The sequence below is a fragment of the Sarcophilus harrisii genome, chromosome 1 (genome assembly GCF_902635505.1).
Source record: "Sarcophilus harrisii chromosome 1, mSarHar1.11, whole genome shotgun sequence".
Taxonomy (NCBI): Eukaryota; Metazoa; Chordata; class Mammalia; order Dasyuromorphia; family Dasyuridae; genus Sarcophilus; species Sarcophilus harrisii.
Window position 1 is genome coordinate 284,056,764 of NC_045426.1, and position 27,235 is coordinate 284,083,998.

The 27,235-nt window shown below is 37.0% G+C and overlaps 1 protein-coding gene across 1 annotated transcript in view; it reads right to left on the minus strand.

Moving 5' to 3' along the window:
- TEK (TEK receptor tyrosine kinase) overlaps positions 1–27,235 on the minus strand; it is a 151,413-nt gene that overhangs the window by 38,902 nt on the left and 85,276 nt on the right. Inside the window, exon 13 of the mRNA XM_031943319.1 lies at positions 14,216–14,515. Within this exon, the coding sequence (XP_031799179.1) occupies positions 14,216–14,515 (300 nt within the window). The remainder of the gene's footprint in view (positions 1–14,215; positions 14,516–27,235) is intronic.

Genomic DNA, 27,235 nt, shown 5'->3' on the forward strand with positions numbered 1-27,235 from the left:
ATTATCTGGCTCAACTTCTTTATTTTACAGATAGGGAAGTTCAGTCTGAGAAAATGGATGTATATTGCACCAATATACACAGGGTTTTAAAATTTATAAATGACAAATGAATTCATTTAGAGTCACAACAGTATTAAGTAGTAGAGTCAGAACTTGAAACCAAGTCCTCCAGCTCCAAATCCATCATACCAACTAGCCATCTGTTCTTTTCAATTCTGAAATTCCATGCTTCACAGTTATACTTAAAGTTTTATAAAGAAGCAAGGTAGAAAAAGGCTTTTAAAACATTAAAATGTCATAAAATGAGAGCAATTATTATAACAGAGATTATATTGTTTTACTTCTTAAAAGTTTCAAGGAGGCTCCAACACCACAAAAGGAATATTGACCCTAAAATGACATTCGTCAGGACTGGTTCTAGATAAGTTGTGAAAGAGGCAATTTGTCTTACTCCTTCTCCTATACTCTGGAGACCTCTTGCCCAACCAGCTGCCTTTGGTCCTTTCTTCTTCTCTTCCCTTTCACATACCACTGACACCTTGTGACTTTATTCAATATCAACCAACAGAGGATTTTTATAAAGTAATTTCTGTCAAAGTGATTTCAACTTCCGGGGATGGAGCCAAGATGGTGAAGATGACACATGTTTCTCTCTGACCTTCTTTACAACCCTCACAATAATTATGAAATTCAGTCTATGGATGGGCAGAACCCACAAATATTGGGAGTGCAACAAAATATCAGCAGAAGATAATTTTAAAGATCACCAAAAGAAGGTGTGTTTCAATTGGAAATGGGAGGGAGGCAGCCAGGGCAACCAGTACAAATGCCAGTGCAAACAGTTCAAAGTCCTAGGGCAGAGAATTTATGGGAAGAAAAAGACCAGAAAAGATCTGTTTCAATCAGAAGCAGGAGAGAGGCAGTGAAGCACAAACAGCTGACCACAAATGCCAGAACAGACAGCACAGAGCCCTGGGGCATTGCTGACAACATGTGGCAAACCCAGCATCAGGAGTGAATCAACACTGACCCAGTGCAGCTGTGGTCCCTTGGAAAACCTCTCCCACCCTAAAGGCAGACCTTAACTTAACTTTTAAAAAATGAGTAAAAAAGTAAAGAGGACTTTAATAATTGACAGCTTTTATAGCAAAAGAGAAGAACAGATTTCAAACCCTGAGGAGAGTAAAGGCAGATTGTCTCTAGATGAAGCTCCAAAAGGTGATATAACCTGGTACCCATCGCAAAAGGATCTCCTAGAAGAACTTAAAAAGGATCTTAAAAGAGAGCTAGAAGAAAAATGGAGAAAGGAAATAAAAGTCTTGCAAGAGAGTTTGAAAAAGGCAACACAAAGTAGACATAGTGAAATGGAAAAAGCATATAACTCATTAAAAGGTAGATTTGATAAGCTGGAAAAAGAAAGCAGCTCCCAGAAAAACAAAATTTGTGAAACAGAAAAAGAAAAAAACGTCTTAAAAAAACAATTTTTGAAATGGAAAAAGAAAATAACTCCTTAAAAAACAGAATTTGTGAAATGGAAAAAAATTCCATAGAACAAAACAACTCATTCAAAAATTCAATTGGACAAATACAAAAAAAACTTTAAAAAGTAAATGAAGAAAATAACATACTAAAATTTAGAACTGAAGAAATGGAAGTGAGTGACTCTTCATAAGAAAACAAGAATCAGTCAAGCAAAACAAAAAAAATTAATAAATAAAAAATAGAAAAAGATGAAAATACCTAATGGGGAAAACAACTGACTTGAAAAACAGATCTAGGAGAGACAACCTAAGGATTATTGGATTCCCAAAAATACATGATGAAAAAAAGAGCCTAGATATTATCTTTCAGAAAATCATCAAAGAGAACTGCCCGGATATCATAGAAACAGAAGGTAAAATGATCCTAAAAGAATTCACTGAACGCCTCCTGAAAGAGACCCCAAAATTAAAACCCCAAGGAATATCATAGCTAAATTTGAGAACTATCAGACCAAGGAAAAAATATTACAAGTAGCAGGAAAGAAACAATTCAAATACCAACGACCCACAATAAGTATTACTCAGGATATAGCAGCTTCACTTTAAAGGATAAAAGGACCTGGAATTCTGAAGGGTGAAGGATCTTGGAATGCAACCAAGAATAAATTACTCTGCTAAACTGAGCATTTTCTTTCAGGGAAGGAGATGGACATTCAATGAAATTGGTGAATTCCATTATTTTTGATGGAAAGACCAGAGCTAAACAAAACATTTGACCTCCAAATATAGAACTCGAGAAAAGCACAAAAAGGTAAACAGAAAAAAAAAAAAAAAAAAACTCTTGAGAACTGTATTTCTGTTAAGGGTATACATTGAGAATACATATATAATCTGATTTTACTATTATAATATAATAAAGAAAACTAGAGATAGAACGGGGATTGTGACAGAAAAAAAAGGGGGGGGGGAGAAAGCAGAGGTAAAATGAGGGAAATTATATCTCAGGAAAAGGCAAAGAAAACATATTATAATTGAGGGAAAGAAGGGAGGGTAATGAATATTGTGTGAATCTTACTCTAATCAGATTTGGCCCAAAGAAAGAATATTAGATATATTTGGTTTCACCATGAAACATATCCCATATTATAAAAAAATGGGAAGAGAAAGGGGAAAAGAGAAGAGGTAGGCTAAATAGAAAGAAAAAGAGGAAAAGTATAAGAAAGGGGGAGGATATCTAAAAGGGGAGAACTGTTTGAGGCAAGTACTGCTCATAATCAAATACTGGGGAAAAGAGAAAGGGGAAAAGGAAAATGAAAAGTATAATTTGGGGTTAATAACATGGCAGGAAATACAGAATTAGTAATTTTAAATGTAAATGTGAATGGGGTGAACTCTCCCATAAAACATAAGCAGATAGCAGACTGGATTAAAAGCCAGAATCCTACAATATGTTGTTTATAAGAAACACATTTAAAGCAAAGTGATACATAAAGAATAAAGGTAAAAGGCTGGAGTAGAATCTATTATGCTTCAGGTGAAGTAAAAAAAAAAGCAGGGGTAGCCATCCTGATCTCAGCCATCCTGAAGCAAAAGCAAAAATTGATCTAATTAAAAGAGATGAGGAAGGAAATTATATCTTGCTAAAGGGTACCATAGATAATGAAGCAATATCAATATTAAACATATATGCACCAAGTGCTGTAGCATCTAAATTCCTAATGGAGAAGTTAAGAGAGTTGCAAAAAGAAATAGACAGCAAAACTATAGTGGGAGATCTCAACCTGGCTCTCTCAGAATTAGATAAATCAAATCATAAAATACATAAGAAATAAGATAAAGAGGTAACTAGAATACTAGAAAAACTAGTTATGATAGATCTTTGGGGAAAATTGAATGGATACAGAAAGGAGTACACTTTCTTCTCAGCAGTTCATGGAACCTATACAAAAATTGACCATATATTAAGATATAAAGACCTCAAAATCAAATGCAGAAAGGCAGAAATAGTAAATGCATTTTTTTTCAGATCATGGTGCAATAAAACTTACATTCAATAAAGGGCCAGGGAAAAATAGACCAAAAAGAAATTGGAAACTAAATAATCTCATCCTAAAGAACAAATGGATGAAATAGCAAATCATAGGCACAATCAATAATTTCATCCAAGAGAATTACAATAATGAGACAACATACCAAAATTTGTTGGATGCAGCTAAAATGGTGATAAGGGGAAATTTTATGTGTAGAGGCTTACTTGCATAAAATAGAGAAGATTAATAAATTGGGCTTACAACTAAAAAAGTTAGAAAAAGAACAAATTAAAAACCCCCAATCAAATACCAAACTTGAAATTCTAAAAATAAAAGGAGAAATCAATAAAATTGAAACAAAAAACTATTGAATTAATAAATTAATGACATCATTAATAAATAATAATATAATATCAATAATTAATTAAATAGTAATAAATTCATAAATAAAACTAAGAATTGGTTTTATGAAAAAACCAACAAACTAGATAAACCTTTAGTTAATCTGATAAGAAAAAGGAAAGAGGAAATCAAATTGTTAGTCTCAAAAATGAAAAGGGAGAATTATCTACCAATGAAGAGGAAACTAGAGCAATTATCAGGAGTTACTTTGCCCAACTTTATGCCAATAAATTTGACAAACTAAAATGGAGGAATACCTACAAAAATGTAGATTGCCCAGATTAACAGAAGAATAAATAAATTACTTAAATAGTCTCATTTTAGAAAAAGAAATGGAACAAGTTATTAATCAACTCCATAAGAAAAAATCCCCAGGAACAGATGGATTTACATGTGAATTCTACCAAACATTTAAAGAATAATTAACTCCAATACTGTTGTTCTTTTTCCAAAACACAGCCAGATGATAAAAGTTCAGATCTTTTATTGTGTCCTCAATATAGCCCAGTTAGCTCAGAAGCCTATCTCTCTGCTTGGTTCCAAGAGATCTTGCACCTTTGTCCTTGGCTTCTGCCTCTGATTTCTTCAGGCTCCAGCCAGCACCAAGTTGGAAGACGCAATGAATCTCTTGTCTCTAAAATAGGGCTTATGGGCTTCCTCCCAGAGTGCTCCTCTCCAACCCCAGTCAATGTTCCGGAGAAAAACTCTCTCAAGGTCTAAGAGCTTCCTATATATATGATCTCCCAAAGGTTAACTACTCCTTCTGGAGAGAGAGGGATTCTGGGTTATCTCCCAGAGTGCTCTCTGTCCCTAAGGGAGGTGTGAATTCAGATATCTCTTTCTAAACCCTGACCTCTCCCAAACGTGTGAACTCCATTGAGTACTTAGACACTTATGAGCTCTCTAAAGGTGTGAACACAAGCATCGTTTCTATCAGTTGTACTTAGTACCTTGTTTCAAGTTCTGGCCCAAAATATCTCCTTCTAAGATCAAATCAATCATATTGAACCATGCCAAATTAGATAATTATTGTCTCTATCAACTCTAATGGCTTAACACTTTGTAAAGATTCCAACATCTCCCCTTTTCTTTTGATTTAGAACATAGGCAATCATAACCTCCTTGACTTCTTAAGGATGTGAGAACTCCAAAAAGATGATCATACCTTCCCTGACATCTCAGGAAGGGAGATGGAAATACCAAAAGAAATAGAAAATCAAATCAGATTAGAGGGTTTCTAAAGGGGCTCACTTGAAACAGGTATGAAACAAGGTGTACATAAATCCACCAATATGGGAGGCATTACACATAGTTACATAAGCACATAGTAACATAACACAGGCTAATAGTAATGTTAACAAATAACATGAATCAACATGAAGAATTTACACATGTCCATAAGTCCTAGAAATAGTCCAAAAGGAACCCATTGCCTATTAGTTCATGTGCCAGGAATTCAATAATTCCTGTAAACTTTGAAATAAACAATTTTTCATAACATGAATCAACATACAGAATTATATATGTCCATAAGTTCTAAAAATAGTCCAAAAGGAACCCATTGTCCATTAGTTCAAGTGCCAAGAATCCAATAATTCCTGTAAGCTCTGGAGTACTGCAATAGTCTCATCAACAATTTTTCATCTCAAGAAAATCCAATGATTCTTACTGGTTTTCAAGAACTGAAAGAGTCTCATCTTGTGTTAGGAAATCCAATGATTCCTGAAGATTTTAAAGTTCTTTTAACAGTCTCATTGTCAGCCATGATCTGTCAGATGTTTCTTAAATCTTCTCCTTTGTTTTGAGGAACTTGAAATAGTCTTTTCTTGTGTTAGAAATCCAATGATTCCTTAAGATTTTAAAGTTATTTTAACAGTCTCATTGTCAGCCATGCTCCTTCAGTATCACATGTTTCTTGAATCTTCTTTGTTTTGAAGAACTTGAAGAACTTTTATCACCTGGTAATTACATTGGAGCTGTTTGCACTGGACACTGCCCTGTTGGGTTGAAAAATCTGTATTCTCTCCAACTGTAATCCTGATTGCTTTTCTGTTGATTAATGATATCAGAGTCCTGAATTTCTAAAGATTCTCTGGGTGTAAACTCAGCTGCCATCATGTCCTTTGATTGATACTTAAGAGCTGGGCCTTGCCTTTCACTTCTCTGGGTCAATCTACATTCAGAGGCCCAGTGAAAGCCTCAGTTGCATTTTGGACATTCTGGGTTTTATTCTCTCACCCTGTGTTCTCATTCTATCTCCATATCTACAATGAGCTCTCAAATGTCCAACTTTTCCACACTGAAAACATTGACGAATTTCTCTAGAAGTCCCTTGCCAAGAGGGACCCTGTCTTTCCATGTTCATCATACTTGGGGTATAATAAGCATTTGTGCCCACTGTGGCACAGTGTCTTATGATCTCCTTTAAAGGAGCATCTTTGTCTAGTCCCTATATAATTCTTTTGAAAATCTCATTGGCATTTTCCTTAGCCAGATGTCTCGTCATTATTTCTGTAGCCGCATTATCTCCAATGGTTCTGATTACAGCTGTTTGCAAACGTCCCACAAAATCTGCAAAAGGTTCATTGGGACCTTGCTCTATTTTTGTGAAAGCTTTATTTCCATCTTTCTGTCCAGGGAGAGAATTCCAAGCTTTTATTGCAGCCTTAGAAATCTGCTCATACACTGTTATAGGATAATAAATCTGTTCTGAATTCTCTACATACTGACCTTCACCAGCTAGTTGGTCAAAAGTGATTTGTCCAATAGTTCCTGTTTGCCTATTGCATTGAGCTTGAAGCCTACATAATTCATGATACTCTGAAAGCCACAACAAATTTTGTCCCGGTTCTAAGCATGTTCTCGCTATGGATTTCCAATCATTCGGGGTTAAGATTTCATAAGACAAATTATCTAGCAACATCTTCACATAAGATGATGTAGCCCCATAAAGAGTGCAACCCTTTTTCAAATCTTTAAGTTTTTCCAAATTAAAAGGAGTGTATTGTCTTTCTTTTTGACCTGAAGAGTCAATCTTTTCCATCACAGGATATGCATGTATAAAATCAGATATATCTTCTCCTTTATTTTTTGCTTTAATTAATGCTTTTTCTAATCTTGTCATATTCTGCTTCACAGGAGAAGCTGACTGTGTTTCTGCCTCTCTCTCTTCCTCTTCTTCCTCCACCCATGATGGGGGAGGGTCATGCATGAGATGAGGAATGATCTAATTCCTCCTGCTGTGAAGTATCACACTCAGAATTGTACTTAACTCCATTCTTATCTGAATTTTCCTGCTTATCACCTAGTTTAGTTAGCACTTTCTTCTTTTTCATTTTAACACTTAAATAACTTCTTATAGCCAGTTGTATTAAATGTATGTATTAAATATGTCTTTAGAAATTGAGTTAGGGCCATTTTTATTACAGAATTGACAAAGATCCTCTCCTACTAAGTTCCATTGATCTAGATCCAATTCTTTCTCCAGAGAGAAACAAGGACATATGTTCTTAATAGCTTGTAAAAGTTCAGTGATCTGCTCCAAAATTATTATCAAACCTTGGCTTTCCATAACTTGGACAATGCTCTCTAAACATTTTCCTTGTACAGAAACAGAAGGCTGTTTTCTAAACATCTGTTCCATCTTAGCTGAAATTCTACTTTAACACTTTTAACAGAATTTCTTTGTTGTACTCACTCTAATTTCGGGGTTGAGGAGACTTTTCCACTCAATCAGGGTCACAGGCTTTTCCACTGAAATCAGGGTCACAGGCTTTTCTACTGAAATCAGGATTGGAGCTTTTTCCACTGAAGGGCCTGTCAACCCCATGTTCAGGGTGCCAAAATGTTAGTGTTCTTTTTCCAAAACACAGCCAGATGATAAAAGTTCAGATCTTTTATTGTGTCCTCAATATAGCCCAGTTAACTCAGAGGCCTATCTCTCTGCTTGGTTTCAAGAGATCTTGCAGCTTTGTCCTTGGCTTCTGCCTCTGTTTTCTTCAGCCTCCAGCCAGCACCAAGTTGGAAAATGCAATGAATCTCTTGCCTCGAAAACAGGGCTTATGGGCTTCCTCCCAGAGTGCTCCTCTCCAACCCCAGTCAATGTTCCGGAGAAAAACTCTCAAGCTCTAAGAGCTTCCTGTGTATATATATGATCTCCCAAAGGTTAACTCTTCCTTCTGGAGAGAGAGGGATACTGGGTTATCTCCCAGAGTGTTCTCTGGCCCTAAGAGAGGTGTGAATTCAGATATCTCTTTCTAAACCCTGAACTCTCCCAAACGTGTGAACTCCATTGAGTACTTAGATATTTATGAGTTCTCTAAAGGTGTGAACACAAGCATCATTTCTATCAATTGTACTTAGTACCTTGTTTCAAGTTCTGGCCCAAAATATCTCCTTCTAAGATCAAATCAATCATATTGAACCATGCCAAATTAGATAATTATTGTCTCTATCAACTCTAATGGCTTAACACTTTGTAAAGATTCCAACACGATACTATATAAACTACTTGAAAAAATAGGGAATGAGGGACTCCTACCACACTCCTTTTATGATACAGACATGGTACTGAAACCTAAACCAGGTACGAAAACAGAGAAAGAAAATTATAAACTAATCTCCCTAATGAATATTGATGCAAAAATCTTAAACAAAATATTAACAAAGAGATTACAGATAATCATCCCCAGGATAATACACCATGACCAAGTAAGATTTATACCAGGAATGCAGGGCTGGTTCAATATTAGGAAAACTATTAACATAACTGACTATATCAATAACCAAATTAACAAAAACCATATGATTATCTCAATAGATGCAGAAAAAGCATTTGATAAAATCCAACACCCATTCCTATTAAAAACACTAGAGAGTATAGGAATAAATGGACTTTTCCTTAAAATAGTTAGTAGCATCTATTTAAAACCATCAGCAAGCATCATATGTAATGGGGATAAATTAGAATCATTCCCAATAAGATCAGGGGTGCAACAAGATTGCCTCCTGTCACCATTGCTATTCAATATTGTATTAGAAATGCTAGCCTTGGCAATAACAGAAGAAAAAGAGATTAAAGGAATTAGAGTAGGTAATGAGGAAACCAAATTATCACTCTTTGCAGATGATATGATGGTATACTTAGAGCATCAACTAAAAAGCTATTAGAAATAATCCACAACTTTAGCAAAGTTGCAGGACACATAAATCATCAGCATTCTTATAACAAAATCCAACAGCAAGAGATACAAAGACAAATTCCATTTAAAATAATTGTTGAAAATATAAAATATTTGGGAATCTAATTGCCAAGGGAAAATCAGGAACTATATAAGCAAAACTACAAAACACTTTCCACACAAATAAAGTCAGATCTAACCAACTGGAAAAATATTAAGTGCTCTTGGATAGGGTGAGCAAATATGATAAAGATGACAATACTACCTAAAATAATCTCTTTATTTAGTGCTATACCAATCAGACTCCCAAAAAAACTATTTTAATGATCTTGAAAAAATAACAAAAAAAATCATCTGAAAGAACAAAGGGTCAAGAATTTCAAAGGAATTAATGAAGAGAAAAGCAAATGAAGGTGGCCTAGCTATACCAGATCTAAAACTATATTATAAAGTAGCAATCATCAAAACCATTTGGTACTGACTAAGAAATAGACAAGTTGGTCAGTGCAATAAGTTAGGCTCACAGAATAAAATAGCCAATGAGTATAACAATCTAATATTTGACAAACCAAAAAGCCCCACCTTTTGGGATAAGAACTCACTATTTGACAAAAACTGCTGGAAAAAATTGTAAACTAATATGGCAGAAAGTAGGCATAGACTCACACCTAACACCATATACCAAGTTAAAGTCAAAATGGGTTCACGATCTAGACATAAAGAATGATACTATAAACAAATTAGAAGAATATAGGATAGTTTACTTCTCAGATTTGTGGAGGAGGAAGGAATTTGTGACCGAAGAAGAACTACAGATCATTATTGATCATAAAATAGATAATTTTGATTATATTAAATTAAAAAGGTTTTGTACAAACAAAACTAATGCAAACAAGATTAGAAGGCAAGCAATAAACTGGGGAAACATTTTTACATCCAAAAGATCTGATAAAGGCCTCATTTCTAAAATATATAGAGAATTGACTCAAATTTATACTAGTTCAAGCCATTCTCCAATTGATGAGAGATAAGATATGAAAAGGATATGAACAATTTTCAAATGAAGAAATTGAAACTATTTGTAGTCACATGAGAAGGTGCTCTAAATCTCAATTGATCAGAGAAATGCAAATCAAGACAACTTTGAGGTATCACTACATACCTGTCAGATTGCCTAAAATGACAGGAATAATGACAAATGTTGGAGGGGATGACTGGGACACTGATACGTTTTTGGTGAAGTTGTGAATGGAGAGCAGTTTGGAACTATGCTCAAAAAGTTATCAAACTGTTCATACCCTTTGATCCAGCAGTGTTTTTATTGGGATTATATCCCAAAGAGATCTTAACAGAAGAAAAAGGACCCACATGTGGAAAAATGTTCGTGGCAACCCTTTTCATAGTGGCACAAAACTGGAAACTGAATGGATGCCCATCAATTGGAGGATGGTTGAATAAATTATGGTATATGAATGCTATGGAATACTATTGTTCTATAAGAAATGACCAGCAGGATGATTTCAGAAAGGCTTGGAGAGAGCTACATGAACTGATGCAAAGTGAAATGAGCAGAATCAGGAGATTACACAGCAACAAGACTATTTGATGATCAGTTCTGAAGGATGTGGCTTTCTTTAACATCGAGATGATTTGGACCAGTTCCACTTGTTCAGTGATGAAGAGAACTATCTATACCCAGAGAGCGAAGCATGGGAACAGAGGGTGGAACACAGCATAGCCTTCTCATCAATGCATTTGCTTGCATTTTGTTTCTTTTTTCTCAGTTTTTCTTTTTCTTCCTTCTTGATCTGATTTTTCTTGCACAACCGGATGGCTGTGTGAATATGTATACACATATTGGATCTGACATATATTTCAGCATATTTGGCATGTATTGGACTGTCTGTCAGGTGGGGGAGGGGAGGGGAGGAAGAAGGGGAAAATTTGCAGCAGGGGGTTATGCAGGAGTCAGTGTTGGAAAAATTACCCATGTTTATGCTTTATGAATAAAAAGCTTTAATTTAAAATATATAAAATAAAGTAACTTCTATGGATAGAGCACTAGAATTACTGCTGTGAAAAATATAAACAAGACCCCTTCTCAGATAATACTTTTTAAGTGTATGTTATACAACCAACTTAGTGGAATAGACATGTGCTAGAGGAGTTCAGAAAGGAAGGGATCATTGTGGGTTGAGAGAGATGAGGAAAAACTTTATGAAGAAAGTGGATCAAGAACAGAGCCTTGAAGAATAAATTAAGTTTAAATAGATGAAGAAGAAAAGAAAAAACTTCCAAGTTCTTTCCTTACAAGAGCCATCTGAAGTAGATGACTTTTCCATTGGGGGAAAAACATTTTTTGAAGGAACTGGATAGGAAGAATTAGACTTATTATATTATTGATTTAGGAAACTCCCACTGAGAGAACTCTCTATACTAATGTAGATCTGCATCTACTTTTCCATTTATAACCTCTGAAAATTTCCTGAGAAATGACTGGCCCAAAGTTATGCAGCCAGTATGTGTCAGAGAATAAAACTGAACTCAAGCTTTCCTGATGCAGGGCTGACTCTCTAACTACTATAACACAGCTGCCTTTCAGTATAAGATTACAATTATTCCTCAGATATCTCATATTCTATTTAGCTATACTCATTCCACACCTCTTTGGCTTTTCCACGGTGCCCCTAGTAAACTCATCATTGGGAAATTACAGCATCTTCCTCCCCATTTCACCCTATGTTCAATTTATTAATTAGGCTAGTAATAATGCATAAATTGGGTAATTGGCCTCTCTTGATGATCAAAGAGCTTGAGTAAGAACTGACATAGTCTTTTATAACAATTAGTAGGATGATAAGATAAAAAAAAGAGAAAAATCACATCATTTTGCAAGAGCTAATCAGCTTTGGGACTTACATCTCAGCCATAAACTCCTCAAACTCCATTTAAAGACAGAAGACAAGAGAGATATATCTCTTCAGATATCTTCTCATTTTCCATGTGGCTCTATTGCTTTTAAATTTCTTTGACTTCACTATTCTCTGGCTACCTTTCCTCCCTCTTCCTTTTTAGCTTTCTTTGTGTTGTGTCTTTACTTTTAGATTGTAAGCTTCTCAAAGGCAGGGACTGTCTTTTTTGTGTGTTTGTATCCCTTACAGCTTAATACAGTGCCTGGTATGTAGTAGGTACTTAGTAAGTGTTGATTGACTATTATCACTTGACTAAGGAGGGATTAAATGACTCACCCACACAGCTAGTCAATATTTAGGGCAGGACTCAAAACTTAGGTTCCTCTGATTTTTACTCCAGCAATCCTTCTACTATATACAATATCTTGTACTGGTTTCTAAGAGTGAGAGGAGTGTAATATTTATATTGACAAGTAGTAAGCATGAGGGTAGTTAGAGTCAGATTGTGGAAGGCTTTGGATGTCAAAGTTAAAAAGTCTATGTGTGTGTATGTGTATCTGTGTGTGTGTGTGTGTGTGTGTGTGTGTATGCTTGTGCACACACATGCATGTGTTCTTATGCATTCAAATAATCGGATGCTATTTAAGGACTTTAAATAAGGAAATTCCCTAAAGAAGTGTTTTAGGAACATTAATCTGATGATACTGAACTGAAATCAATGATTAAACTGAGATAGACAGACATGAAAGTATTTATTCAGTAATTTTTAACTAGTGTTTGAGATAAAATTTGAATTCAGATCTTCTAGACATTTGGTCCAGTGCTTTATTCACTGTATGTGGGGAGGGGAGCCAGGTTAAGCCATTAGAATGGATAGATGATTTGTGTAGAGAAAAAGCTGAGGGAACAGTCATAATTAGAGGCCAGGAGAATAAAAAGCAAATAGAAGATAAATATTGGTCAGATGAGAAATAGGAAAATACATAGCAAAGGCCAAGCAGAGAACTACTCAGTCATACACTTAATTTTATTTGTGATACATTCCTTAGATTATCTGATTGGTGAATAATATAATCCTGATTTCCTTGACCCCAAAAACACTTCAGGACCTCTTGAGATTCATGGACACTCAGAAGAGAAAAGCCTAGAAATCCATAAATGAAAAACCAAGTAGACAATAATAACTAATATTTGTATAGCTCTTTTATATGCCAGGCACTGTAATTATTATCTCATTTGATCCTCACAACAATATTATTTTTATTTTATAGATAAGGAAACTGAGGTAGACAAAGGTCTTTCTGACTCCAGGCCCAACACTCTATTTACTGTGCTACCTGCCTGCTTCTTTAAAAAAATAAAGATAAAGAATATATATGGTTCAGATTATGACATCCAGTTTTGTGAGCTAAGAGTTAAAATTTTAGTGTGTTATCTAGCTGTCTATCTATCTATCATCTTAATAGGCCACCTAAATGGACAATGAGTTAAACAAAAAATTGAATAGGAGATTAGATTTGGTGGCATTTGGCAAATTTCATAGTGCTTTTAATGATCCCAAGCTCCTCTCTGCCACAAAAAGTCCATTTTTATTTTAACATAAGTAAATGGTAATATTATTTGGTTGGAATAGCATGATCTTAGAAAAATCAAAAATTCAAAAAATATAGAAAGATTCATAGTGAATATAAATAGTATATTTTTAATGATGACTTGAGTACAAGAATTGGCATAAATAACAACTAAGACATTTTTAGTGAATATTTTAATTTTTCTTTCTGTCTCCTTATTTGTAGAATATCAGAGAATAATAAGATAATATCTAAAGTCTATTTCAAGTCTAAACTCCTATGACCCAGGCTTAGTCATGCTAAGCAAAATCCCAAATCTTTTTTTCCATTTTTTATGTGGTCACAATTTTTATTGTAAATTTAGTTTCCTGTTTCCAGCTAACTGAAGAGAAAGTACTCTGACTAAAATTATTAGAACATTTATTGAAATTAGTTTAACAGTGAAATTAATCTTCCCAGGTATATTTGAATTTTAAGAGGGTACCTGTAGATGGCAATGTCTTAAACCAAAAGAATAAATCTCTAATAGTAGAATTTCATTCAGATGAAAAGATAATAGGGTAGATTTTTTTTTAGGCAGTAGGGCCTCATTGTCATCTTTTAAATCGTATCAAGCAGCCAATGATTTGTCCCACCAACCTTTATTTTCTGGGAGTGTTATCAATTCAAGAGAAGAAGGGGGGTTGCTTGATCCCATGTTGTTCTCTGCAAAAATGTCGACCCAGTAGGCTGTTTGAGGTTCTAGGCCTTTGATATGATACTGTGTAATAGTGGCATTCTTTATCTTCACTTCAATGTGGTTTTCTTCAGCCTTGCCTTGAATCTTGTAACAGATAATGACAGAAGAAATAGAATGACCATCCAATATTGACCAAGAGATGATGGCAGAGGAGTCAGTGATGTTGGAAATCTTGATACCATCAGGTTGAGGAGGAAGTTCTGTCAGGGAAAAAAAAAGCCCTCGAAGTTAATAATCCTTAATGTTTCAACAAGGCAAGATTACATTCAATCATCTAACCAAAGTATTAGAAATTAATTCACTCCATAAAATATCTACATCAAGAATGTACTACTGTATGCTAGGTACAAATGTGAATTAACTTCAAGATCTTAACTTCAAGAAATTTAAAATTTGAGGAGGTGAAATAAACTCAAGTAACCACAATACAAGGGAATGTTTTTGAGACTTGTGGATACTGGAACCAAATCAAACTGGCTTAGAAGAATTAATTGTTAAATTTTCAATGCAAGTTTTTGCACTCAAAAATTGGCAAATGCTACAGTCAAGGCTGAATTTACTGTTTATTGTACAGTTTCAATTACCTTACTTGTTTCTTGCACAGTATGACAAATGTGGAAATATGTTTAAAAGAACTGCAAATTTTTTTAAAAGTGATGGAGAAAAAGAATAATGCAGATTAACCTTTAAAATATGTTGTACATATATTTTCCCTCAGAAATCTGGTTGTCAAACCTGCATGCCACTGAGATATGAACAAAATCTTATGGGATTTCAGAGGATAAAGAATACAAACAATCAGGGAAAGCTTCATAGAGGACTTGGAATTTTAGTTGAAAACAATGACACACAAGTAGGAATTCAAAAAGAGGTGAAGAAACAACCTTAGAGGACCATATATTCAGTATTTTAAAAATCTTTTTTGGTGCTCAATTCTATTTCATATTATTTTTAAGAAGTAGGTAAGGAACAAAATATAAGTGCTGCTAAATACTTATAAATCAAAATTAAATTAAAATCCATTTGGGGCATAAGAAAGATGATGAGGTAGATTTTGTCCATATTGAGTTCTACTTGACAGTGAAACAAAGTTAGCATCAACAGGATCATAGATCAGAGCTAGAAGACTACAAGAGATTATCTAGTCCAGGGGTCAGCAAACTGACTTGAAGCTGAAATTGTTTTTTGGTTGTTTCTTTTATTTTTTTAAAAGCAGGCTGTACCACCCTCCCCCCCCAAAAAAAAAAATAGCTAATGAATTACATTTAACCTGCAGGCTATAGTTTGTCAACCCCTGATCTAATCCAATTCCTTTATTCCATGAATGAAGAAACTGAGGCTGAGAAGTAGCCCATTCAAGGCCACAAAGAAATGTGGGACCGACACTCAGCAGAAGGTTAGTGTTGAAATTGTAAATTTCTGAATCTTACAAAAAGATACTGTACTTGAAGACTTAGGGGAGTTGACAGATTTTCAAGCCAGAGGGGAGAGGGAAAAAAGATGATTGATGAAAGAAATTTTAAAAGTACCTAAATGTGGGGGGACAGAAGGTAGAGAAGGAGCCAGAAAAGGAGAGTGATCAGAGAAATTGGAGAAAAAACAAAATAGTTATGGAAATAAAAAGGAAGAGAATATTAAGGAAGAATTATTAGTAGTAGTGGTAACAAGAAAACGAGAAGGATGATGAAGAAAAAGGAATATGAGGATGATAATAAAGAAGAGTAAAAGGAAGAGAAGGAACAAAAGAAAAAAGAATAAAGAAGAGAAGGAAGAAGAGGAGTAGCTGGATTTTTAATTGCATTGTATAAGAGAATAGTCTCCAAATTTTCTTGATTGTTTACTTCAGTGGTTCTCAAACTTTTGTTCTCAATATCTTTAACCTATTAAAAATTGAGGATCTGTCCAAAGAGTTTTTGTTTATGTGGGTTATAGTTATAGATATTGATCACATTAAAAATAAAAACTAATTATGAATTTGTAGACTCTCTGAAAGGATTTCAGAGATTCCCAGGCTGCTCTGGACTAGATTTTGAGAATCACTGGTGTACTTCATCAATAATTTTTGTGGAGTTAAACTGATGGGGAATTGGTAGAAATTTTTGCAGTGGAAAATAACTATCTTCTGTGGGTATACAGATTCATTTTCAAATACCTTGAGGTGTCTCTGCCCTTCTCAAAAGTGAGGACATTAAGAGCTTGTACATTTGTTGAGGTTGGGAAAGGGACCCCTAGAGTTTGGGGTCACAGAACAGTGTTGTGAGGTGTCTCAAAAAGAATTCGCAGGCTTGGACCCATTTCCTGGTCAAGGGGCAAAGTTTGTGTAAATCTAACTCCACTGCAAGCAGACTAAATTCCAAGAGAATTTATCAAAGAAACAAGAACAAGGAGTCACATTTATCTAGTTCTTCATGTTATAGATGTGCTAATTTTATGGCCCAGAATTAGGAACAAGGAGTGGTTTCTGCAATTTGGTTCTCACTGACCAACTACCACTATTGTCTCAGGAATTTGTTCTGTGGGACTAGCCTGAGGCCAGAAGCTATCTGAAAATCAGCAAAGAAGGAGTGGTCTGTTCAGAATCAGACAGATTGTTATTCTTAGATTAGATGTGGGAATTTCCTGAGGCAGACTCCAAAGTCAGAAGATTTAGAATCACTGACTTTTTGTTAGAACAGAAGTCCCCTAAGGTCAGGGGATCTCAACTGGTCCCCTATTTAAAAAGTTTGAGGACCCCTGCTCCAGGCTCTTAGAGGGCACTCAAACTTTTTAAATAGGGGGCCAGTTCACTATCCCTCAGACTGTTGGAGAGCCAGACTATAATAAAAACAAAAACTTTGTTTTGTGGGACTTTAAATAAAGCCCTGGGTGAAGGGGATATAGGTCCACAGCTGCCACATCTGGCCCTCAGGCCGTAATTTGAGGATCCCTGGCCTGGAGGTTAAAAATGCATGGGCCATATATGAGCAAAAAAAAAAAAAGAATAATTAAAAGTGGAGTTAGTATAGGGGTTAATAGGGACAATAGCCAGGAACCCCACCTACAGGAAGGCTAGGGGGGAAAGATGAGGCTATCACAAATACCTCTCATCCCAAAAGCTTTTCCTAGGATAAATACCAGAGAATATTTTCCCCCAAATTCCCGTTTTTATCTCCTTGAAAGAGTGAAAGGAGCACTCAGATATGTTTAAAAGGTGTTAAGCATTGGGTACAGAGGATTATAGATTGAGGAGGATTCCAGTCAGAGGCATTCCTTTCAACAGGTCCTTCAAAAACATCAAAGATGAATGGAAAACCCATTTTACAAAGAAAAGCATATCCCTTAAGTGCACTGAAGTCAAGTTTTGTAGTGGCTTCCTGTAGTTGTCCCCAAGAATGACTATAATTAGAAGCATTATGAGTGAATTTGCCAGAATAATTTTGGAATGCATAGTCTACAATTGTATTGGGGTGTGAGATCCTTTCTAGCAAGAAAACAGGGGATAGTTAGGTTAAAATTATCTCCCTGGGGAGGTAGCTAGTACAAATGGGGTGGCATCCAAGGTGGCAATAGTAACATTTGGGAATGGGGCCTTTGCAAATAATGCATTAGGTAGCATCTGTGGGCTGCCTTGAGGATGCTGAGAGCACACCCAACAATCCTAAATGCCCCCACTACCAACAGAATTCTCTAGTCTGACTAAAGACTAAGGAGTTATCTCCCCACTGGTGGTTTCCCACAGAGTGACACCATGAGAGCTGGAGAGAAAATACTAACTACAAAGCTCTCATCCTTGGAGTGTTGTTAAAGGTACACCTAGAAAAATATAGAAAATAATAAGAAGGAAAGAAAGCAAATCTTAAGTGCCTCAACCACCTTTTGAGTTATTTGAGAAGTGAAAACTGGGATATTGTCATTCTGCAAAAAGCTGGGCAGGCCAAAAAGAAGTTCTCATTGCTTGTCTCTGAGATTAGAAGGTGGCCTGAGGGTATAGAATATAAAAGGAGAATTTTTTTGCTGTCTTTCCATATAATTCCAAGAGTGTGCAAAATATGAAAAGCATATTTTGAGTCTGTATAATATTCACTCTCATTCCTTTCCCCAGTTCCAAAGCACTAGTAACAGCAATGAGTTTAGCTCTCTGGGTAAAAGTCCTGGGAGGAATAGCTTAGCCTCCAAGATGCTGCTACTAAAAGAAAACTGGACCCATCTGTAAACCATTCACTATCTGAGTTGTAATGTCACCTGACTGGGTGTTGTCAGGGAGCAGCTGAGTAGCAAGGTTAGGGGTGTGGTATACTAGGAGAGTCCTCAGGATTGTCTAGCAGGAGAGCCTGATACCTGGTAAGCCTTCCACTAGCAAGCCACTGATGTAATTGTATCCAATAAAGCAGTTAATATTCATATATCCATATAGCACATTTTATGCTAAGCACTTTTGCAATCATGTGATTTTCATAATAACAATTATTAGTTTTCTTTACAAATCAGAAAACTAGGCAGAAATAAATCAATTTGCTATACATTACATAGCTAATACATATCCGTAATTGAAACAGAGAATGGTGGTTTGGCTTTCTCATCTCACATTGCCATGTTGGGTGGTGACAGAGGTATCCGAATTCTTTCCAGACAGTTCCTAAACAGAAACTGATGAAAGCTGGGGTGACTTGTGCCAGGATCTCTCTTTGATGGTATTGGGGCATGTGTTGGGGCTCAGGGAATGCTGACCATGGAATCTGACCCCCATTCCATTTCCCCCAACCTGGATTGGGGAGATATTTGGGCAAGGTTGTGTGGGGTCCCCATGGCTGCTTTCCCTATTTCTACAAAGGAAGCAGAATTTGAGTTTTAATATGATCTGAGATGAAAGGAGTTAGCAAATAGAGGGACTTCAGCTATATTGCTCTTGTTAGCAATCTCCATAACTGAGATACACTTAGGACTGTTGAGGTCTAGATTTGGGGTACCTAAATATGGCAGGTTTGGGGTACAGGAAGTCAAACAGAGCTCCCCATGCAACCCCCTTGGATTCAGCTCAAGGATGCAGCAGTCTAGTAGCAGCACGAGTCCCCAATAAAGGCATTTATTGGCCCAAGAGCTAGATTGATAAAAGAGGTTTATTATTGGGTAAGCAAGGTTAAAGTATAGGCGAAAGTAGAGATAAGGAGGGCACTGGACAGAGGAGAGGGTCCAATGGACAGAGAGTCCTCACATGGCTAGCATGTTTGGGGATCTCTGCAAAGAGGGGGTCCCAGCATCTCCCTTTTATAATGGGAGACTTAGCTCGAGGGGCTTTTGGGTGTAGTCCCAAAGTTGGCTCAGATCTGAGTGGGGCTGGGACAAGTCCGGATCTTCTATTGGAATTCAAAGGGACCAGGATTTGTGGGGGGAGAGGAGGAAGGGGGTGTTGGGAATCAAAGATAGGAATCTTTCCCACATCAGGACCATTCCAGGGAATGGAGCAGAAAGGGCCCCTTAATCTTCTGGGATGCTTTCCCAAAGGAGCAGAAGGGGACTCTGGACAAGATAGGAGTCAAGGAAGATTTAGCAAAAAGTTGCTATTTATCTGGTTTGTTTTTCCTTTTTCCAGATTGGAATAAATTCTTGGAATTATCTTTAATGTTTCAGGAATTTTTCTTGCAATCTTAAAATGATTAATTGCCAAACTCCTTAATCATTGCTCTCAAAACTTTGAGAATCTACTAAGATGTTATTTTAATTTTAATTAGCTAACTTTTTTGTGTAGCCCCCAGCTTGACCAGAGTTGAAGTCTACAGGGGAAAAAAAAAGTTGGACTTTTTAAGACATTTTCCCAGCATTCTAACTTCAACATAGGTTTTTTTTCCCTTTGCTGATTGCATTTTAAATCTTTCCAGGTAATAAAATCTAGCTCACAGAACAAACATGACACAGGTATCCTTCACAGAGACGCAGATATAAACAAAATGACATGAAACAGGATTGTCCCATCTTTTCCAAAAGCCATAAAATTTTGCCAAGAACTGTCCTACAGCACTTTGTCTTCTTTAAAGTCCCAGAGATGGTGAAAGGGTAGCAAAAAATTAGCTGAAAATTGCAAGAATTTCCTAGTATAGGTGTCCGCAGCCAAAAAAACTTACTGAGTGTGAAGCTCATGATGACCCAGACAAGCCTTCTCCCAGTGGCTTGGAGTGTCCTAGCTATAGGATTGTGAGAGAAAAAAGGGGGGTAGGGGGAGAAGAGGAAGGAGTGGCACTTACCTTGACAAAGAAAGAATCAAGCCAAAGAAGGCCAGATTATCCCTATATCAGGCCATAAAATGTTTAGTTTGGGAAAGGGACCCCAAGAGTTTGGGGTCACAGAGAAATGTCATGAGGTGTCTCAAAAGAATTTGCCCATTTCCTGGTCAAGGGGCAAAGTTTATTGTGATTGTAATGCCATTACAAGTGGATGAAATCCAAGAGAATTTAGCAAAGAAACAGGAGCAAGGAGACACATTTATTTAGTTCTTTATGTTATAGATATGCTAATTTTTAGCCCAGAGTTAGAACCAAGGAGGGTCGCTGGAATTTGGTTCTCACTGACCAACAGATTATCACTATTGTGTCAGGAATTTGGTCTATGGGACTAACCTGAGGCCAGAAGCTAATTGACAGACAGCAAAGATCTGAGGTCTATTCAGAATCAACTAGATAGTTATTCTTAGATTGGGTGTAGGAATTCCCTACTGCAGACTCCAAAGCCAGAAGATTTAGAACCAACGACTTATTGTTAGAACAGAAGCCCCTTAAGGTCAGGGGATCTCAAAATCCTAGAAGGTATATTACATCACATAGGATTTTTTTTATTGACTGATCACAAAACACCCTCAAGTTCATTCCTCTCCTGGGGATCAAGACCCCTACTTTGTAAAACACTGGTAAGTAAAACACTCTTATAAGAAAATTTTCTTACTACTATACATATAGATTGTCAAGTGTCCAGAAATGTAGTCTTATAGAGTTCCTTGGAGACACTAACATATCTTCAAGTCAAGGGGCAAAGTTTATTGTAATTGTAACACCAATTGAAGTTCCAAAAGAATTTAGCAAAGGATGAAGAGAAAGGAGACAAATTTAACCAGTTCTTCGTGTCATTGATATGCTAATTTTATGGCCTAGAGGTAGAACTGAGGAGTGGTCTCAGGAATTTGGTTATCATTGACCAACAGATTATCTATCTGACAGTCAATAACATTTGTAGAACTATTCTAAGGCCAGCAGACTTTAGAAACATTGACAGATTGTTAGAACAATATCACTCTAAGGTCAGAAGGCCTCAGGATCCCTAATATATCTTCCCTAAAGTCTAAGAGTACAAATATTATTATATTCTTAAGCCAGAATATTTTTACAATGATTGATGGACAAATTCTTACAACAATAGCATTCTAAGGTTGGGGGACCTCAAGATCATTGATTCTAAAACCAGAAGACTTTAGAATCATTGACAGATTGTTAGAACAGAAGCACTCTAAGGTCAGGGGACCTTAAAATTATTGTTATATTTCCCCTAAAGTTGGATCATATCAACTATACCATGATACCTCTTAGTAGTAGTTGTTGTTCAATTAATAATACCAAAATAGGAATGTAGCATTTTGTAGTTTTAAAATTGCTTTCATGTAAATAATTTTATTTTATCTTCAAAACAATATTTTGAAGAGGTTGTTATTCAGTCATTTTTGTGTCTAATTTTTCATGACACCTTTTGGGGGAGACCTAAGGCCCTTGAATAAAGTAAAGCTAACTGGCTCACACAGGAACTGAATACAAGACTTTGGATTCATTAAAATAATATTATCAACAGAGTTAACTAGTCTCAACAGGCTATTGCTAAAAATTATGCTGTTTTCTCCCTACAAATGCAACCGAACGGAACATAGAGAAAGGATTGATCATGTTATTATAGACTTTATACCTGTGAAGAACTATGACCCAATTCAACTCTCTCACTTTACTGAGACCAAGTGAAATGAAGTGATTTGTTCAAGTTGTCAGACCTACTTTATGGATGAATAAGAATTAGAAACTAGTTCTTTTGGCTCAATCCTACTCTATCTCTACTATGTTGTAAACAATTGTGTCAAGGGATTAATTAGTAGGATCAGTTATATGAAAACAGGATGTCATTTAAATATGTGTATACTTATATATTAATACACAGATCAGAATAAAGGAATATAGGTTCTAGGGGAAACACTAGTGGGAGGTCCCTCTGACCTTGGGGTGCTTCTTTTCTAAAAATCTGCCAGTGTCTTCTGGCTTTGGAATCTGTGATCCCATGGTTCCCCTCCCCAAACCTTGGAGTGTTATTATTTGCCTCGGCCCGCAAGGCAGAGTGTGTGGACCCTGGAAGAAGGACAAAGAGCTTGGGACAGGGGACAGCAAAGAACGGAGGCAAGACAAAACCATCTGATCAAGCCTCATTTTAATGAGTGCAATAGTACAGGTATTTATAGCAATAGGAAAGGAAGCAGGGTTGTGCAGACTCAGTACAGGGTGGGGATCCTAGACAAAGGATTGGTTTCCCGCCCAAGGATGAGCTGATCAGGTGTCTTTGGTCACTAAAGAAGCTCCAGGATGTGATTAGGAGATACCTAGATATCTGCCTATTCAAGGTTAAGGCAGTCTTTGGTCATGTAGGAAACCCCATGATGTGATTAGGAGATGCCTAGATATCTGCCTATTCAAGGTTAGGGCACTCTTTGGAATGTGCCCTTAATCACCTGTATGGCCTTATGGCCTTATCACCTGTAGTTTAGTGCCGGCTCCCCACAGGTCCCCCTTTTTGTATTTATATAAAAAGAATCAAATATAGAATTTTTTTATTTCCCGACCTGTGCCTGGCTTAGGTTGTTCCTATGGGGAGAAGCCTTACCCATCATAGGAAGGATGTACAGAAACGTCTCTTCCTGGCTTAGGTTGGCTAGTCCTTGAGGAATCTTACTTGTCATTGGCTAACCAGGTCTCGATGTTTGTCAAAAATTTATGTTGCTCATATGAGCATCAAGGCAGTGATAGTGTATGTGAATGGGTTTTGCCCGTGCACTATTTGGGATCTATTTGGGATTTTACAAAGGAAGGGATTTTCCAGGAGGCCCAGGGTCCAAAAGACAAAAGAGAAAGCCAATTTAAGGGTCCAAGTAAGGGAAGAATATAAGGGAGGATCCCATGGAGCCTACTCCAAAGAGGGTTATCAAACAGCTCTTTTTTAATTAAATCATCCTGGAGTCTCCTAATCTTGTCTCTAACAATACCGGATTTGTTTGCATAGAAGCAACAGGGTTCTTGGAAGTTTAACATATCCCTCCTTGCTCTGCAGTGAGAAGATCCAAACCACACCTATTTTGTAATACTACTTCTGCCAGGCTATCAATTTGATCTTGTAGGTCATTGATGGTACTAGAGAATGCTTGAACATCATCAATAATCTGATTTGAAAGTTTGTTATATGAATGCACAGCACCCCCTAAACCCGCTGACCCAACTGTGGCTGCTATGCCAAGGCCTACCAGTCATTACTGGTATGAGAAGGACAGCTCTTTTTGTTCTGCCACTGACGTAATCAAGGCTGGGGAGGGGGACTGGTCCATCCCCTGGGATGATGTCAATGTCAGGAAGGATAACAGCTCGAACACAAGTTCCTGTCCAATTTACTGATAGGGCTGTGAAAGCTAGGATACCTCAGCACACAAATACTTGACCAGCCACGGGGCAAAGGGGAGGGGGACTCAACAGAAAAAATTGAGTAGCAATTTGCAAAAGTTACAAACCCCACATCAACATCAAAAGAATTATTGCGAGGGGTGTGTTCTAAACATTCTGATTCTAAGAAGCCTATAGGTTGTACATGGAAAGGGAGCGCAATGATACAATTGTCTTCAAGCCAATAGCTATTTGTATTATTTACTGGGATAGCGAGAGGCATGGGGGTACCAAGGGTCATGCATAACCAGAAATCTTGGGTCTTATCACCTGTAGATTAGTGCCGGCTCCCCACAATTATTCTGGCAATCCATCTAGTAATGATTATAAAAGTCCTGTGGTCTAGTAATATAATAATATTTCTTCCCTTAGTTTTTAAGGAAGATATGTTAAAAGATCCTGAGGCCTTCTGATCTTAGAATGCTATTGTTCTAACAATCTGTCTATCAATGATTTCCAAGTCTTCTGGCTTTAGAATAGTCCTACAAACATTACTGACTGTCAGAGAGTTAAATTGTTGGTCAGTGATAGCCAGATTCCTGAGACAATAATGAATAGACCACCCCTCAAATCTACTTGTAAGCCATAAAATTAGCACACAAGTAATATGAAGCTCCTATAAATCTATCTCTTTTCTCTTGGGTCCTTTGCTAAATTCTTTTGGAACTCACCCTCCTTCAATTGGCATTACAATTACAATAAACATTGTCCCTTGACTTAGATATGGGTTCAAGCCTGCAAATTCTTTTCAGACACCTCACGCCACTGGTCTGCAACCTCCAAATTTTGGGGGGGTCCTTTCCCAATCTCAACATTTGATGGCCCAATATGGGAAGAGTCTGGCCTCCTCTGGCTTGATTCACACCTTGTCAAAGTGAAATGGGAGGCCTGGAGAAATTTTCTCTCTCAAAGAGAAAGCTACCTTGAACTTTGTCTGTGTACCTCACCTGAAGCAAACAGGATAATCAGCTTCATTCTGTTATCTTGAGAGACCACCCCCACTGGTAACACTCACTACTGATTAAGTTCTCTATAGAGGTAAACACATACCTATTCAATTCCAAAATTCTCCATTGTTTCAATTGTCCCAAGCTTTAGGATCTGCTCATAAAACTAAGTATCCTCAACAAACCTCTTTGCAAAATCTCCTGATTGTATTAGGGGCTTTTGTCCACTAAGAGAGTCTTTCTTAGTGATATTCAGAAATAAACTTTCCTATTCTGTGCCACAGATAACTCAGGTTAGTGAATTCTTGTCACAAGAACTTGCCAACTACTTTTCTTGTTTCCCTCCTTCTCCAAGCCCAGGCTCGAATCTCATCAAAAGTAAGCCCCCCATTTTTTCTCCCTCAATCCTATAGCTGGGACCCCTCAAGCAACTGGGAAAAGGCTTATCTGGGTCAACGTAAGCTCCACACTCAGCAAGTTTTCCTTGACTGGGGACGCCCAGATTTGGAAATTCTTGAAATTTTCAGCAAAGTTCCTAGAGAACCTTTACCACCTTTTTACCTTCTCTGTGATGCCAGAGGAGACAAAGTGCTATAGGATGGCTTTTGGCAAAGAAATTTTATGGCATTTGACAAAGATGGTACAGTCTTCTTTTATGTCATTTTTATCTGTGTCTGCATACCTGTACAGAATGTCTGTGTCGTGTTTGCTCTATGAGCTAGAATCTGTTACTGGAAAGATTTAAAATGCATCCAGAAAGAAAAAATTTCTATGCTGTAGTTAGAAGATAGGGAAGATTGTGATTCTCACTTTAAAAAGTGAAAAAGCCTAACTTTTTCCTGTGGTTTCCTAAGGTTATATATTGCTAGCAAGATAAAAAAGAGAGCAGAACTCCTGTCCTCAAGAATTTACAATATCCCTCTAAAATATTCCAAGATACCTCACTGACATCTTTATCTCTGGGTATTCAGACATCCTGTCTCTGGGCTTTTAAGAGTTATGGTCTCCCCCCAACCTGACAGAAGCCTTCCCACCTGTTTGGGGTCTTTGTTTCTAGGGTTATTTAAAGAATGGGGCAGCTCCTATTCTTTGCTGGATTCTTTGAGATGACAGCCCTGGGACCAACATGGATTCCTTGTTCCCAGTATATCTTTATCTGACTGGATAATTTGAGATGAGAGTCCTGTCCAGTTAATTATACTCTCCAATTAATAAACTATTGAAAAGCTCTCTAATCTCTCTCCTGCCTCAGTTTCTCCGGCATTACAATTTGGAGGTCTCACCGAGATATAAGGGGAAACTGAGTCACGGATTAGAGATTAGAGACCTCTCGGTCTCCACCTAGGTCTGAGGAGGCTCAGGATCTGGGTCTATTCCTTAGGAAAAGATCAGCACTCTGGATACCTCCAGAGCCTCAGGGGAAAAGGAAGCGGTTCTTCAGCCTCAGTGCGGCCTACGGTGGACAACGGAATCGATTTGGCATTTGGGAGAGTAAGTCTGTCTGGGTACCCTTTGGGGTACCATCTAGTTCTGTCTGGGATGTTATTAGCAACCTGGTCTCAGAATAATTGTCAACGGGTCTACAAATTCTGAGACAGGTATTTTCTGGGACGCTGGAAAATATCTTCTAGGTTTGTGTTACATGTTTGTTTAATGTTGTAATTGCGTGTTCTATGTTCTGTGTGATTTGTCTGTTTTGTTGAAAATTTTTTTAGAACAAAGTTGCAACTGTGCTTAGTAAATTGGAGCTCCACGTGTGTCTGTGTGTGTCTGTTTGCTTTGCATTTTGTGTCTATGTTAAAAAAAAAATTAGCAAGCTTATAAGAGATAGGACTTCAGCCTGTGTTGCAGGCTTAGAAAATATCAAGAAGCTTGAAAAATCTTTCTCTCTTTCTCTCTCCCTCTTTGTCTCGGGCTGACTGCAGCGGCCCTTGAGAAAAGGGAGAAAAGGGAGAGAAAGAAAAAAAAGAGAGAGAGAGAGGGAAAAATAAAAGGGAGGGCAGTGTTAAAGATAGTAGGAGTTCTCCCCTGGTGGCATAAGACTATCTGTTAACTCAGCCGTGGGAAACTCTGCTTCAAAAACACTAACTCCACTTGAATGTCTTCTTAGTCATTTTTCTGAGACATTTAAACATCATGATTATGGAATATCGTGGAGAAAGAATAAGCTAAAACTGTTTTGCCAGAAGGAGTGGCCTTCCTTTGGGGTAGGATGGCCTCCAGAAGGCACATATGATAGGGAAGTAGCACTGGCGGTGCACCAAGTAGT